The sequence below is a fragment of the Nycticebus coucang genome, chromosome 22 (genome assembly GCF_027406575.1).
Source record: "Nycticebus coucang isolate mNycCou1 chromosome 22, mNycCou1.pri, whole genome shotgun sequence".
NCBI lineage: Eukaryota > Metazoa > Chordata > Mammalia > Primates > Lorisidae > Nycticebus > Nycticebus coucang.
This window is the reverse complement of record NC_069801.1, coordinates 16,023,248-16,039,225: the sequence shown is the minus strand read 5'-3', so window position 1 is coordinate 16,039,225 and position 15,978 is coordinate 16,023,248. Positions and strand designations below refer to the sequence as shown.

The window sequence follows — 15,978 nt, the reverse complement described above, 5'->3', positions numbered from 1 at the left end:
TAGAGAGAAGGAGCACAGCAAGTCCAAAAGCCCTGAGGTAGACTTGAGGGATTGAAAGAAGGGTGGTGTGCAGTTGGAGCCGAGTGAGTGAGGCCAGACCTTGTGACACCGTGCTGGGTGATGGTGCGAGCGAGGTCAGGAGCTGAGCAAGCACTAGCTGACGGGTTTGGAGGCTGTATAAGAGCTTTGAATTTTATACTAAGTGTGACAATGAGCTCTCAGAAGATTTTAATTAAGAGAGCGACGCTTTCAAAAGCTTACTGTGGTTGCTTTGTGGAGGAGGAGCTGGAGGCAGGGCAGGCACGGAGCTGGGGACACCTTGGTGTTGCTGGACTCTGCTGCAGAGGCAGGCAGTTGAATGGAGTCAGAAAAGGGGGACAGGGAGGCACAAGGCCTGCAGGACCCTGAGTAGGAGGGTCATGCCCACCTTAGGAGGAGGATTCTGGGAGGGCCTCCTGGAACTGGGGTCCTTGGCTGATTTTCAAAAGATTAATTTGTTTTTTGGGATCCGAGAGAAGGGCTAAGACTCCAGGCAGGAGACATCAAGGCCCTGAGCATGGAAAGACTGAGTGAGGTGAGAGAGGAGACTGTGGTGTTGCCTGGACTCGCGGCCCTGGTCTCACACCTGTGGCTGAGTGCCCTGGGCTGTGTGCCTACCGCCGGTGCCTCTGTGTCTCCTCACCTGAGGGATGGTGGGTCTAATCATGATAGTGATGAGGTAGCTCAGGTGAAGGCACTCGGAACAGCACCGGGCACAGAGTAAACAGTAAATGCACACTCAGTGATACCAGTATTGTTAACCATTACTGTTACTGAACAGTAAGCCAAAGGAATTCAGCTGTCTCTGGGACAGTGGGGAGCCATGAGAGGGTTTAGAGCAGGGAAGGAGCAGGGTCAGACCATGTGTTAGGAAGGACAGTGGGGCTGGGGGGAGGCTGCATAGGAGTCTGGGGAGGCCCAGAGGCCTAAGGAACTGGAATTGGGGTCATAGAGGTGCTCGGTTGGCTACAGGCCAGGGGGTGGGCAAGGGAGTGAGGGCTTGGCCCAGGGGATGCTCAGGGTGGGCGCAGGCTAATGGGGCACTGTGTGTGGCAGAGTGGAGACAGCAGCCCAGAGAGCAGAAGCGCTGAAGGACTTCTCCCGCTCCTCATCCAGTGCCAGCAGCTTCGCCAGCGTGGTGGAGGAGACAGAGGGCGTGGATGGGGAGGACACAGGCCTGGTGAGGGGCCCAGGGGATCAAGTGCTCCACAGAAGCCTGAAGGGGACTCTTTGGTCTCCAGAGATGGTCTGGGTAGAAATGTGAGCCTGCGTGTGGCTGAGATGTGATCAGGGGACCCAGCCCCCAAAGCAGTACAGACTAATGCTCCTTTCCAGTGCTCTCCACAGGAAGCTGGGTCCCTAGGATTGTTGGAGATTTGGCCACTCCCCGTCTCCTCTCTCACCACTTGAGACATTCTGTGCTCCTTTGCAGTCAGATTTCCTGGGCCTAGTCCACCTCTGGGGCTTTGCACAGGCCATGGAACACTCTTCCTGCTTCTTCCTTCCCTCCTTGCCAGGCTGACTCCTACTAATCCTCCTCAACTCAGTCTCACACACCTCTGAAAGTCGCCTTTGATTTTCCCATCCCAGGGTAGGTTAGGAACCACCCTTTATGCTCTCACGGTGCCTTAGTGCCTTAGCACTCCTTCATTTAGCAACCTTTAGTGGGCACCATTCCTTGCCAGGCCCCGCTTGGCTCAGGGTCTGTGATTATAATGGTCTTCTCTTAGCCTGTCTTGCCTCCAAAGGCAGGGACTAAGCCTGATTTATCTCAGTAGCTCAGACCCAAACAATATCAGTGAATGTTTGTTGAGTGAATGAGTGGGAGGGGATGGTGTGTACCTGGGCCTGAGCCTGCCCCCACTCTGACCTCCTGTGGTCTCCCTGGTCCATCCTTCTTGCAGGGGCTGAGAGTAGGGGCTTGTGGAATGCAGTGTGTGGGCTGGGGGCAGCAGGTGCCATGGGCTGAGCTCTCCCCACCTCCCCATCCCTAGGAGAGCGTCTCGTCCTCAGGAACACCCCATAAGCGGGACTCCTTCATCTATAGCACATGGCTGGAGGACAGTGTCAGCACCACGAGTGGGGGCAGCTCCCCAGGTACCAGGCCAGGGCAGCTTCCCCACCACAAGGGCTGCTCCTGGGGCAGGAAAGGGACAGGGCTGGGCACAAACAGTGGGACCACACGGTGGGTATGTGATGTGACTGTCCCTGACGGGGGTGGGGGACAGTGAGCAGGTCCAGCCTAGGGTGGTGGGACATATTGTAGGGCTAGTGGTCTCTGGAAGGGTCTCGGAGGATAATGGGAGTGGCAAGGAAGGGAGTTAAGACTGGGGCTTCCTGAGGGGGGACTTGGCAGGGTTAGGGAGCACTGGTGCCAACTGTCCACCCATGCCCCCGTCTCCCTGGTGCTTCCCTGTGGCCAGTGAGGTGGCTCCCTCCTGCCCCCCTCCCCAGGCCCCTCTCGGTCACCCCACCCAGACGCCGGCAAGTCGGGGGACCCTGCGTGTCCCGAGATCAAGATCCAGCTGGAAGCGTCTGAGCAGCACATGCCCCAGCTGGTACGTGTCACCACCTGGGGGCTGGCCTGGGAGGCCCCCCCATGGGAGGAGAGACAGGGATAGAGGCTGGACCAGGAGGGGGTGCTCGTCCAGTCTGGGCACAGCTGATGACTTCTCACCTGTGTCTCCTGGCCCACGTCTCCATGTGTCCCGACACCTACCTCACCGCCATGGTCTGTCTTTGCAGGGCTGTTAGCCAGGCTGCCCCCCCTGAAGGTGACACTGAGCAGGTCAGACCCAGCCCCTTAGCTCATGTGGTGGGAGAGGTGGGACTGGGTGGGGGTTGGGCTGACTCCTCCCTGTCCCTCTGTCCCCTCTCTGGGATGAGAGTTCTGTGCCTGGGTTTGAGTCTTGTGCCATTTAGTTGCTAGATGATTTGGGCAGGTCACGGCCACTGTCTAGGCAATGAGGGTAGTAAATGCTGCATGACCTCTGCCCATGAGTCAGTGGAAGAGTTTGGTGGGAGCCGGGTGGTATTGGGAATCATACCAGATGAGCCTCAGTGTTCACTTCTGTAAAGCAGGGGCATTGCCACCTCTCCCCAGGGTTTGGTGCTTGCTGACTAGGGAGAGGTTTAGGGGGTTCCCAGTGGGATGGAAAGACCCAGAGCCTGGAGCTCCAAGAATGGGCCCCTCCCTCCCAGGTTTCTGCCACCCTGCATCATGGTGTCTGTCTCCTGTTACTCTGCAGATGAGGCCACAGAAGCATAAGGTGAAGATGCTGTGTCAAGTCCAGGCAGACGGGACTTCTGCCCCTAAGGCCAACACCAACCCACAGGCTGCCCCCTGCCTCCCAGACCTCCCCTTGGCCCACCTATCTGGGCTGTCTCTGCAGGGCAGAGCCATCCAGACCTGAGATTGGGGAAGCTGCTGGCATCATCCCCACCCATCAGGCTGGGGGGCTGTGCTGGGGCAGGATTGGTCAGTTGCAGTAGGCCTGCAGGCCTAGCTTTCCCCCACCCTGGTCCTTCATGACCCCTGAGTGTCCTTCTGGACTCAGGGAACAGGGTGGGAGAAAGGAATTGAGAAAGCTCAGTGCACAGAGCCTGCCACAGCAGCAGGCGTGAGCACTGGGCTGGGAGTCTTGAGTGTCCTGGCTTCTGATTTGGATTCTACTGTGTGACTCTGAGCAAGTCACTCTGCCTCTCTGGACACCTCTGCTACAAATGGACAAGAATATTTCAGAGGTCACTGGAGACTGTGATTCCATGCCCCTGTCCCGGAAGAGGGGATTATCCTTCCAGGGACCTCCCATCACCCTGCCCTGCTTCTTGAGGTCCCTGGGGCCCTAGGTGGGCTGAGGGGGCACAGGGAGCTGGCTATACCCAGTGCTCCTCAAGCTCTACCACAGATCTGCCAATGCCCTGTCTACTGCCTACATGTGGCAGACAAGTGACCCCTCACTGGGGAATAGGGACCTACCTGGCTCCTTGGCCAGCACCCAGCTCAACCCTTGTCACCCCATGCTCCTGGGCACTCCAGGCTGAGAGTCTCAGCTGGCCTAGAGTCACAGGCCTAGCCTCCTTCCCCACCAGTGACATGGAGAGGGAAGCCAGGCATGGCTGCTGGGAGTCCCTGTCCTTGTGTGTATCTGTCCACACTTTTTAGGCGCCACGCCAAAGGCCAACCTCCCGGCTCTAACACCTGTTTTGGAAGCCCCCGTGGCCATGTGTATGTCGGTAACAGTTGTACAAAATAAATTCTATTTATCACTATTGTACTGAGAGTTAGGCCTGGCTTTGTGTGAACCCTGCCCAGATTGACCCCACACAGGTGCCTAGTGGTGCTAAGGTGGCAGGGGACAAGCCTGTCCCCATCAGAATTCCGAGAGCAAGCTCTATGACCACTGCCCATGGCATGGTCCACCCCATTCTCCTTCCCCGGGGGGGTGGGGCAACATGACTGTGGAGTCAAAAAGAGCTAGATCTGAGTCCCAGCACTCTCTTAGTAGCTGGGTAGTGCTGAGAAACTTACTGGCTTCTCTCAGCCTCAGTTTTCACTTCTGTAAAGTAGGAAGAGTTTTTTATGAAGGTGCAGCGAGCTGGTACCTATCAAAGACCTAGCATACAGTAGGTGCTCACTTAATGATCCTTTTCTTCTCTTCTTGGGCATATTCAGCGAATCCTCTTATATGGCCACCAGGGGGTGCCAAGGGATCACTTACCAGGCCCGATGGGGGCGGGGAAGATGAAATGAGTCTGGCGAGCCAGAGGAGCTCACCATGCAGGACAGTAAAGGGCAGGGGAGATGGGTAGGAACAGGGCCTGGGGGAGGGAAGTGTGGGGAAGAGTCCCTGGAGCAGCTGCCAGCCTGCTCCCAGTTTATGGGGAGGCCTAGGGAGAATGCCTCAGGGAGGGATTTGCACATGCAGAGGTGTGGGGGCAGAGCACTCCTGCAACCCTGGAAGGTGGCAAACAGTACTGAACAGCAGGAAGGTGACAATGGAGGGGACAGGGAGACAGAGAGGAGGCCAGAGATGCTGGCCCTGGGGCCTTATGCCAGGGCAGTGGGGATCCATAGGTGGAAGGGTGGTTGCTGGTAGGGATGGTGTCAGTGGAGGGAGGAGAGGGTCAGAGGGCCTTTGGGGGACAGAGGCTGGCCAGGAGGACATTGGGAAGGCCTAGGTGTTGGGAGGCACGTGTGAGTGAATGAGGGCCTGATAGGCTATGGGGCTGCAGGAGTAGTCCCAAGGCTCCATTTGCAGCCTGGGTGTCAGGGGAGTGAGAAGCTCTCTTCTAGGTTGGGACCTCACAGGGGGAGCAAATTTGGGGGGTGGGTTGGAGGACATTGGGCTTGGGTGCAGGCACCAGCTTGGTCCCTAGTGGGCTTAGCCATGGTCCTGACAGCAGTGCCCCAACCAGCCCCCACTCCCTTCCCAGGATGATGCTGAGGGCACTGTGGGGTCTATGCCGTGCTTTTCCTGACAGGGCAGGTCTATGATCCTCACATGGAGGCTGCGCTACATACCCAAACCCTGGCCCCACCCACTGGGGTTTGGCTCTAGGCTGCCTGGGCTCAGTGGGTCCCCTGCTCAACCCTCCAGACCCTGTAGTCCTCTCTCTTCCTATGCCACTTCTGGAAGGCTAGCGGCCACCATTCAGCACCAAGGTTAAGAGCTTCATTGGAGTCAGCTCTGAGTTGTTCACCTCTTGGCCCTGTGACCTTGTCCACGTCATTTTGGCTCTCTGGGCCTCAGTTTCCCCATCTGTGCAGTACGTAGGGATGCTAATAGTCCTGACCTGGCTGGCACCTTGGTGTGAGGATTCAATGAGGAGATACTTTACCAAATTCTTGGTGCAGCCATAGCATGCTCAATGAGAAGAGCAATCAGCCATTACTAATGATTGTATTAATAAACCTGCAGAGGACATGGGGTCAGCTGAGTGGGGGGGTGACGCCCTGCTTGAGGCTGGTTGCAGCACAGGAATCTGGACATGAGGCTTTACGGAGTGATGACCCCCCATAAGAAGCTCCCCCATGCTGTCTCCCTTTAACTAGCAATGCATTCCCCTCCCCCCACTCTGGCCCAGAACTGAGACAGAGTAGCTGGGGCTGCCATGGCGTAGGCATGTGGGCCACTTGGTGGGCAAGAACTGCCTTTGTTCCCTCCCTGCCCAGCTGTGCCAGGTGTGTGTGAGGGAGGGGGAGGGCTGGGTTTTAGCACACCCTGCCCCACCCCTCTAGAGGGGCTCCAAGGTGGGGCCAGGGGAGGCTGAGGACGAATCTGGCCTCTGTGATCAAAGTGTCCAGCACTGTTTCTCTTGTGCCCACGCCAGCTCTGTGCTCTCTCTGGGTTCTGAGGTAGGGAGGGCGAGCCGGGACACTCTGACCCGAGGCTGGAATTAGGGCTTGGGCGGGGGGCACCAGGCTCCGGGAAGCGCTGGACTCTGCTTAGAAATAACTCTGGTGGTGGAAACGGCAGCCAGAGGTTTCTCCAGACACAGGAGGAAAGAGGCCTCCTGCAGAGAGACTGGGTGCCTGCTGATGAGACATCCCCCATGTCCCCTATCTTGCAGGGGGGCCTCCCTGGCTCTCTGTGTCCCAGTTTCCTCACCTGTAAAGTGAGAGTAGGGCCCCTACATACTGCTGTGAAGAGGTGCCATGGGCTCTAAGGTACCTTGCACGGTGCTGGGCACAGAACTTGTGGTGTTCAACATGAAAGGTCCTCCCCTCCCCTCAGCTGGGGTGTCCCTGGACATCCATGGCCAACCCTGAGGCAACTTTGCCAAAGAGACAGCCGCAGGCCCAGGCTGGCAAGGTGCCAAGGGACTGGGACCTGGACGTTCTCTGCTGCTCAGGCCACAGGGGTGCTCAGCCAGGGACCCTGGAATGTGGAGGTCCCTCCCTCCTTTCCTACTTCTGCCCTGCCAAGGGGACAGCCCGGGATGGAGCCTCCTGAAATAACCAGATCTGGTTAGTGAGGCTAATTTTAAAGCCACTCTGGCTGCCCCATAGGCCCTTCTGGGAAGCCATGAATGTCCCTGTGTTTGCCCATGGGAGGCAGGGTGAGGGGAGAGTACAGGGGCTGGAGTGGGCTCCGAATTGACCTCCACCCATTCACCAGCACTAGAGACCCCCAGCTGCCTCCCAGGGCCGCCTAGCCTGGGGCTTAACATTGGGGCTCAGGGGCCCAGCCACCCATCCACCCCACTGCACGCAGAACCCCAATGGGCTTCCAAGACCCTGCGACCACTACACTGGTGTCCCAAAGCAGCTCTGGGCAAGGGGCCTTAGGTAGGCTCTTTGTTTCTGCCCGTCCTAGCTCTCTCCCCTTCTCTTTCCATCTGCTTGGTCCCTGTGTCCCTTTCTTTATCTTCATGGCTTTGCCTCTGGTTTTTTTTTTGTCGACAGGGTCAGACTCTGTCACCCTCGGTAGAATGCTGTGGCATCATAGCTCACAACAACCTCAAAAACTTGGACTTGAGCAATCCTCTTGCCTCAGCTTTCCTATGTTTAGTAGAGACAGGGTCTTGCTCTTGCTCAGGCTCTTCTCAAACTCCTGAGCTCAAGCAATCTGCCCCTTTTGGCCTCCCAGAGTGCTGGGATTAATTGGCGTGAGCCACCGCACCTGGCCTCTGCCTCTGTGTCTGATGCCGTGGTTCCCTCTGCAGCTGAAGCTCTGTTCCTCTCTCTCGGTCCATTGAGCAGACACAGCATTCCTGCCAGTCCATAGGCTGTGCTGTGCATGCAGGTGCTGGGTGCCAGTGCCCACCTGGCCGCTGGGTTGCAGGTGGGGCTCCCAGTGGGGCAGCAGTCTTGGGGACTGACAGGAGCTAACACTGGGCAGGCAGGGACCAGGTCCAGACACGACCTGAGCCATCTGACCAGGCCAGGTGCCAGTGGGAGGAATGAGCTCCAGGGGTAGGGTTGCCAGATTTAGCAAATAGAAACCCACGGTGCCCAGTTAAATTTGAATTTCAGATAAACAAGGAAGCATTTTTAGTTTAAATATACCTCATGCAATATTTGGGACATACTTACACTAAAATATTATTCTTTGTTTATATGAGAATCAAGTTTAACTGGATGTCTCTATGCAGGGGGGCTTTAAAAGTGAGGGGAGAGATTTCTCCGGAATAGTGGATTTCATGGACCAGTCTGATGGCAGCATCACAGCCATCCCAGTCTGATGGAGGAGGGCAACTAGTGAGGACCATGGCCCTTTCCTGCTTTCCCCAGGACAGGGTCCCTTAGATAGGCCTTCCATTCATTCACTTGCCAACTCACTCATCATCATTCACTGGGATGACCCCTGTCCCCTACCCAGGCCTTGTGGTAAAGGATCTCAGCAGCTGGTTCAGTCCCAACAGAGGCACACTGTTTCCAATACCAGCATGCCTCTGGCTCCCAGTGTAACCTTGGGTAAAGCATTGACCATCTGGAGCCTCGGTTTCCCCATCCCTATAGTAGGGACATGCTAGTAGCCCCCTGGGAGGGTTGCTGTAAGGACTCCTATGATGGTCAGCCCACATTGGCCATTGCTGTCATTATTATTATTATTATTATTATCACTTCATGGCCCTTGTGGGTTGGGCAGGGAGCAGCTGGCTAGGTCCATGGCCAGTGTCATGCTGAGGCCACTTCCTCTAGGGGCTTTGGCCACTCAGCCCCAAGTCCTCCCTTCCAAAGAATGCTGGCTCCTTCGGGGTGCCTTTGGCTTCTGATGCAGCACCAGAGCCTTCAGCGAAAGTAAGTGGCGGGGAAGAGGCTTTGGGCCTCGCCCTCCTCACCTGCAGAGTGACCTGGAGCCTGCCCCTCCGGATCCAGGCCTTGGATTCCCAGCTGTGCAGCCAGGGGCTGGGCCAGAGTCCCGCCATGCCCTGGAAGGGGCCTCTCCTTGTGTCATCCTGTTAGTAACGGTTTAGCTCTGAGCCTATAATCACATCTGCCTGGGGAAGAACTAACACAGCGTTTCTTTAAATTGGGCTCTAATTGCGGCTTTTAGTGGAGTCACATGCGCCCCATCCCCCAGCTGGTCTGAATCAGCGAGGTTGTCCTGGCCTGCCCTGCCAGGCCCAGGATCCCACCCCCACCCCCCCAGGATTGTTCTGGCTCCCACCAAGGGATGGGTCCAGGACTGATGTCTCATGAGGACCTGCTACGTGCAGGGCTATTTCCCTCCAGGGGACTTGGTGTCATCTTTCCACAGCTCTGGGAGGTAGGGACTATTGGACTGATCACTGGTCCCCCATTCTGTCTTCCCAGAAGTGGGGAGACCAGCTTAGAGAGTGGGGTGTCAGTGGGTGAGGCCAGAGGCAGCTCCCCTCCTCGGGTGGGGGAACCTGTGGTTTCCCTGTTTGTTCTGGAAATCCCAGCCGCTTCCCCAAGGAGACAACTAGTGGTTCCCAGGCCACAGCCCCTCAGGCGGAGCCAGACCACGCCTGGCCAGCCTAGGAGCACTACCCGCCAGCTTCACCGGGCTCCGCCAAGCTCTGGCGCTGGGTGGTCTGGGCAGGGGCCAGGGGGGCTTTGTCCTGGCCACAGGGCAGGAACCGTGACCAGAGCCAGGATCAAGGCCACCCTGCCAGAGACCCAGAGGGGTCCTGAAGTCTTGAGATGGGTCAGACAAAGGGCAGCGGCAGGCAACGGGCAAGCATGCACTTGTGGGGTGGCCAGGCTGGAAGACCTCAGGTCCTAGCTCCATCTGAGGACCTTAAGAAAGACACACCCCTTCAGGAATGTCACAGTCGGATAGTTTCAACCCAACCATGAGTTGGCGCAGACGAGCCCACCTTTTAGAGGCTGGTGGAAAAGTTATGGTTGGCAGGCAGGAGACCTGGACCCTAGCCCTGCCCTCATCTGGACCTCAGTTTCTCCATCTGTACAATGGGCAGGGGACAGGACTTCATGCTTAATCAGGGCTCCTCTGGCTGGTCTGGCTGCAGGTGGAGGCATGGGCAGCCCAGGCTGGAAGGATCTCAGTTGCTCCCAAATTCCTTCTCAGAGCCTTCTCCTGTCCTACCCTTTCCTTGCCCTCTCTGTGCCCAGTTCTCAGAGGTGGAGGCTTGCTGCTATGGAAACGAGTCAAATAGATCCCATTTCAAATCCTGGCCACTGGCTGTCTGTGACTTGGACAAGTCTCTTACTGTCCCATAGCTTTAAATACCATCCCAACCCTCGTCTCCAGCCTGGACTCCTCTGCTGAACTCCAGACTCTGTTTCTCCCTGGATGCCCTACCCCACATCTCCACGCTGAAGACCAGTGGGCATCTCCAGCTGAATATGATCCAACTCTTGACTTTCTCCCCAAATCTGGTCCCCCATAGCCATGGTGACACCTTCATCTACCCAGGTGCTCAGCTCAATTCTGCCGTTTCCTCCACACTCTGCGTGCAGTCCACCAGCAAGCCCTGCTGGCACTAACTCCCAGCATGTCTGGGGTCCAGCTTCGTCCCGCCACCACCACCGCCTGCTCCTGGCTACCATCACCTCCAACCAGGACAGCAGAAAGGCCTCCAGACTGTACTTCAGCATCTGCTCCTGGCACTCTCAGGGCCTCCCCTGCCCAGCAGCCAGAGCGATCTTTCCAAAGTGTTTTTTTGTTTGTTTTTGTTTTTCTGTTTTGTTTTTTTATACAGAGCCTCAACCTGTCGCCCTGGGTAGAGTGCTGTGGCATCACAGCTCACAGCAACCTCCAACTCCTGGGCTTAAGCGATTTTCCTGCCTCTGCCTCCCAAGTAGCTGGGACTACAGGTGCCTGCCACAACACCCAGCTATTTTTTGGTTGCAGCCATCATTGTCGTTTGGCGGGCCTGGGCTGGATTCGAACCCACCAGCTCAGGTGTATGTGGCTAGCGCCTTAGCCGCTTGAGCCACAGGCGCCAAGCTGATCTTTCCAAAGTGCAAGCCCTTCACATCTCTCCCCTCCTTCTAACCCTCCAGTAGCTTCCCCTCCACTTCCAGAAGGAAATGCAGGCTCCTACGTGCACAATGTACTGCAGCTCCTGGACATCCTTCCTACCCCATCCCACCTCTGTCCCTCTGTTCTCTGGCTCCAGCCATGTCACCTTCTTTCCATCCCTCATTCCTGCCCCAGGGGGCTTTGCACTTGCTTTATTCCCTACTTGGAGCAATTTTCCCTCCAGGTCTTTGTCAAGTTGCTGTCTTACTACCTGGGTCTCAATTCAAATGCCACCTCCTCAGACAGGCCTGCCCTGTCACAGCTGGAGAAGTGCACCCCTGTCACTCTCTGGAACTTGGTTTTCTTATATATAATATGGGTCAGTGCCATTGTTGTTAGACGGTGGAGGGAGACAGGGTTGGGGACAGAGTGAGGCAGGCACTGGGCACCTGTGAGTCCCTCCTTACCAGCAACCAAGGTCCCACCACACAGCTGAGACAGGGCCAAGAGGCCATGGGAACCCTTTGCTGGAGGTTGAATCTAGGCTCCTCTGTCCATTCTGTGTGACTTCAATTCAACATCTGACCCTTTCTGGGTTGCCTTCCTTCTCTGGATGGTAGAAGCCTATTCCAGCCTGAGCTTCATCTGGGAATCTGTGGAAAGAGGCCTGTGCCCCAGGAGACACCCTTGAGAGAAGAGGGCTCAGGGCAGACAAAGGGCCTATCTGGCACCAAAACTCATCCCGAGGTTGGGCATCAGGATGGCACCTCCTCGTGCCCTGAGAACAGGGAGCAGCTGCTCAGGCCTCGTCCCAGGGCTCTGCGAGGCAAAGAGGATGAATGATCAAATTGCACACCCCACCAGACCTTGCCGCAAGACCCTCCTCTCCCCAGAGCCAGCTTGCAGTCCTTGGGCTCAGCCCCATCACTGCCATTTTTCTCCAACCAGGTGGATGCAGGAAAGTGGGTGGACCACTTGAGGTCCACCCCCATTTATAGGCCAAGAGGACAGGATCCCAAGCTGCCACTACCCCCACCCCAACTTTTGTAGAGTCACCTTCCTCCTCCCTCCTTTCTGCTCCTCCCCACTACAGCACGTGGGAGGCTCAAGATAAGCGTCCATAGATGAGGGCAGTGGCCTCCACCAAGGGGGTGCCGTGACCAGAGAGGCCCCAACCCCATGACCGGAGGTGGTTAGTGACCCACCCACAGACATGAGCCCACCTGCTCATTATAGTAGAAGAAACTGAGGCTCCAAGAGAAGCAACTCCCCTGAGGCACCACCAGGGGAAAGTCTGGCCAGAGGTCTGGCCCTGCCCGACGCCAGAGATTAATGTCGTGCACTGGGAGCCATCCTGCTTGGTTTGAGTCTTGGCTGCAGCCCTTGTTCTTGGCATGACTTCTGAGAAGTTACCAGATTTCTTTCTGCTTCCGTTTCTTCATCTGTAAAATGGGGATGATGACAGTACCTGCTGGAGTGTGGCCGAGAGGAAGATGCGTTAACGTGCATGTGGAGCACGTAGGCCTAGTACTCAGGGAACACCACAGGCACGTCTGCTGTTGTGCCTGCAGTGATGTTCTTACCACCTTGAGGATTCTAAGCCTTGGTTCCAACAGGCAGGAGGAAGGTGGGCCTGGGGACCCAGCCCAGCCTGCCCCCACTTAGCTGGTGAGGCACGTGTGCCACCCCGTCCCCAATCCAAAGTGCACCCAGACTGCGGAGGAGCCAGTAAATGGCCTGGCGCCATGATCAGGGCCAAGTCCTGAGAAGGCCCAGGGGAAGCCACCCAGGAACGTGAGAGCCCAAATCCTCTTTTGAGAACTTAATCCCCACCCCCACCCCCAGATAGCTGGGGCTAGATCCTGGTGGGAGGTCTCCAGTATAGCCAGAGGCTAATTATAAACCCCGCTGCTGTCTCACCACCCACCCCCACCTTGGCTTCTGGGCTTCTGGGGGGCAGAGGGAGCCCAGGGTGCTGTGGCCGATGGAGCTGGGGTTGTTTTCTTTGGAGAGATTAGCACCCCAGAGGCAAGGGAGAGAGCATAGAATGGGAGGCAAGTGGACTTGAGTCCAACTTCCAACTATCACCAGGTTACTCAGCCTCACAGAACCTCAACTTTCCCATCTATGAAATGGGGAATGATACCACCCACCTTACAAGATGATGGGGGTGTGTGGAAAATGTACCCCCAAGGTGACAACTTCACGGCCAAGTCTTTGGCATTTAACAGGACCTGGGGCACATGGTAGGCATCCTGCAGTCCCCTCTCCGTCTCAGCATTCACTTTGCTGACACTATCCATTCACCTGCTGGCCTGGCTTCCTTCTTAACAAGCAGGAGCTGGGCTCCTAGAATGTATTTGGGGCTTATTCTCTTCTCCATGTCCATGTCCCCAGCTCCTCCTCCCTGGACCATTACAGCAGGATACATGATGCTCCCTGGGCTCCCAGTTCTTCAAGCACCCTTGAAACTGACAGGACAGTCTTTCACAAATCATGCTTACTCCCTCAGCTCCAGAGCCTTCTGTGGCTCACCAGTTCTTCAGGTCAACCCAAGCTTCTCCTGCCCATTTCTCCACACAATGTTTCCTGCCAGACTTCCTCTTCCCCACGCCCTGGGTCCTTCTTCCCATGTTAAGCCTCAGCTTGTTCACAGCCCTCTGTACCACCGTGACCCAAGCTGGTTAGGGCCCTCCTTCCAGCCCCTACAGCTCCTCGTTTCAGCCCCTATAGCTCCTTGTTTCTCCACACTGTAGAGGCCTCTGAAAGTCTCTGTGATGAGATATTAGCTTGAAGACAGAGCCTTGGGCTTGCCCACTGTCTGTCCCCCAAGCCTGCACAAGGCACTCCATGAGGCAGGGGCCACAAGCTCAGTCTCCACCATGACCAGACAGGTAACACGTGTCTGAAGGGGCTTATGTCAGGAGATAGGGCATGCTGGGGACTGTGGCACATGGGAACCACCCCGCTTCTGGGGTCCTTACTCAGCTCCAAGTGACCTTTGCCCCTCAGAAATCTGGGGTCTGCCACTAGCCTGATCTCTCAATTTTTCAAAAAAGCCAGAAACCTAGATCTGACAGATTTTCTTATATTTTAGAACACGGTGAGGGTGCTCGGCCATGTGCAGGGAGTGTGTGAGCTGGAGGGTGTCTGAGCATGTGCCAAGCTGACTACCTGGGGCTTCCCTGGCCCCTTCCTAACTACAGAGCAGAGTCCTCAACTGGGACAAGGGAGTGATTTTGCCTCCAGAAATCTAGTGAGTGGAGGCAGGGGATGCTGCCAGAGCCCCTTTGTGGCACAGGACAGCCCCACAGTGAAGATTTATGTGGCCCCCGATGTCAGCCATACCAAGATTGAGACCATGTTGTGGCGATGTTGGTGGGAGCAGCACCCCATCAAAGTCTACATCTCCCAGCTTCCTTTGCATCTAGGTGGGACCATAGGAACCAGTTCTCGCCAATGGACTATGAGCGGAAGTGATGTGTGTCACTTCCAGGAAGACATGGTTAAAAAGCCAGTGTATTTGTTCCCCCCACCAAGGTGCTGATCAGACAGAAAGGATATCCAGAATGCAGAGCCACAAGGTGGAGAGAGCCTGGGTCCCAGCCACCAGAGCAGGGGCACCACCTGATGTTTGAGATAGAAATAAATTCTTCCTGTGTCAAGGTTATTGAGGGTTTCTAGATTTATCTTTGATAGAAAACAGAGTTAGCTCAGTGAATGGAAGAGGACTTGTCTGTTCATCTTTGTTCTTTCCTCCAGAAAGCATCTGAGAGCACAGAAGACACTCTTGCCATGGGTACTGACTATTGTCCTTAGCATCTAGGTCTATGGTCGGGGGAAGTAGACGTAGATGGAGCTGGAACCTGCCTGGACGCCTGGCTCGGATTAAGACTCAAATTCCACCACAGTTAAAATATGGGGTGATGAGTGACGCAGGACCCGGCCTGGGTGAAGGAGGTATGGGGAAGCCACCAGAGCAGTGGACACCTGGGCAACATCAATGTTAGGCTCTTAAAGGACACATCACCCCACAGCCTGGAGTCGAGGCAGGACTTGCTCCTTGCTCCTAATGGGGTCCTCAGTGTTCACTGTGTGGTGGTCACTGTTCTGGGCATGGGGCATCAGGGAAGTTGAATACCTTAGCCAAGTTTATAGAACCGAGAAAGTGACAGAAAAGAGATGCAGAGCCCCATCTTTCTGCCTCACAGCCCACAGCTTCCAGCCCCACTGGTGTATCCCAGCATCTAACAGACGCTGCTGGTCTGTGTCTTTTGAGTCTTTTTTTTTTTTTTTGAGACAGAGCCTCAAGCTGTTGCCCTGGGTAGAGTGCTGTGGCATCACAGCTCACAGTAACCTCCAACTCCTGGGCTCAAGCGAGTCTCCTGCCTCCGCCTCCCAAGTAGCTGGGACTACAGGCACCCGCCACAACGCACAGCTATTTTTGGTTTCAGCCGTCATTGTTTGGCAGGCCTGGGCTGGATTTGAACCCACCAGGTCAGGTGTATGTGGCTGGCGCCTTAGCCGCTTGAGCCACAGGTGCCAAGCCGTCTTTTGAGTCTTTAATGTCCCAGCACCTTGTCTGGGGACTTTCTCTCAGCCTTCAAGGGACAAGTCGGAAGTGCCTGTGAAGAATGACCGCCTGGGCTCCCTCACCCCCTGTGTGGGGTATCTCTGAAGTGAATCTCCTTCACTGCCTCTCAGATGTCCTTTGTGGGATGGAGCCCTTGTTGCCCACAATGGCAACCCACTTAATAACACATCCTTTCTAAGCTTCCTTCCCTTTCCCAGCTCGCTTTCTCAACCCCTGACTGGTGCTTTTGGGGTTTCTCTTACAAACTACCTGTGCTTAAATTCCTGTCCCAGGGTCTCCCTCTGGAGAAACCCAACCTAAGATATGAGTATGGTTTGTATACTCTGAGACATTGAAGTTGATTTCAGGTGGGGAGACTTTAGTAATCGGACAGCTTAAATGTGAATTTAAAGCAGTGTTTAGGAACTAACAGTACAGAGATAAGACAAAATTGTAAAGGTGATATGA

At 55.8% G+C, this 15,978-nt stretch overlaps 1 protein-coding gene across 5 annotated transcripts in view; it reads left to right on the top strand.

The window, feature by feature from the left end:
- Positions 1 to 4,316, top strand: part of RAP1GAP (RAP1 GTPase activating protein) — a 50,055-nt gene extending 45,739 nt beyond the window's left edge. For 2 of the 5 annotated variants that reach the window (XM_053575212.1, XM_053575211.1), the window contains 5 exons: positions 1,096 to 1,219; positions 2,034 to 2,136; positions 2,494 to 2,597; positions 2,785 to 2,827; positions 3,288 to 3,423. In XM_053575212.1, coding sequence (XP_053431187.1) covers positions 1,096 to 1,219; positions 2,034 to 2,136; positions 2,494 to 2,597; positions 2,785 to 2,793 — 340 coding nt within the window. In that variant the 3' untranslated portion in view covers positions 2,794 to 2,827; positions 3,288 to 3,423. Of the gene's footprint in view, positions 1 to 1,095; positions 1,220 to 2,033; positions 2,137 to 2,462; positions 2,598 to 2,784; positions 2,828 to 3,287 lie in introns of all 5 variants that reach the window. The other 3 variants (XR_008376817.1, XM_053575209.1, XM_053575210.1) reach the window with 3 other exon arrangements.
- The last annotated feature ends 11,662 nt before the right edge of the window (positions 4,317 to 15,978 follow it).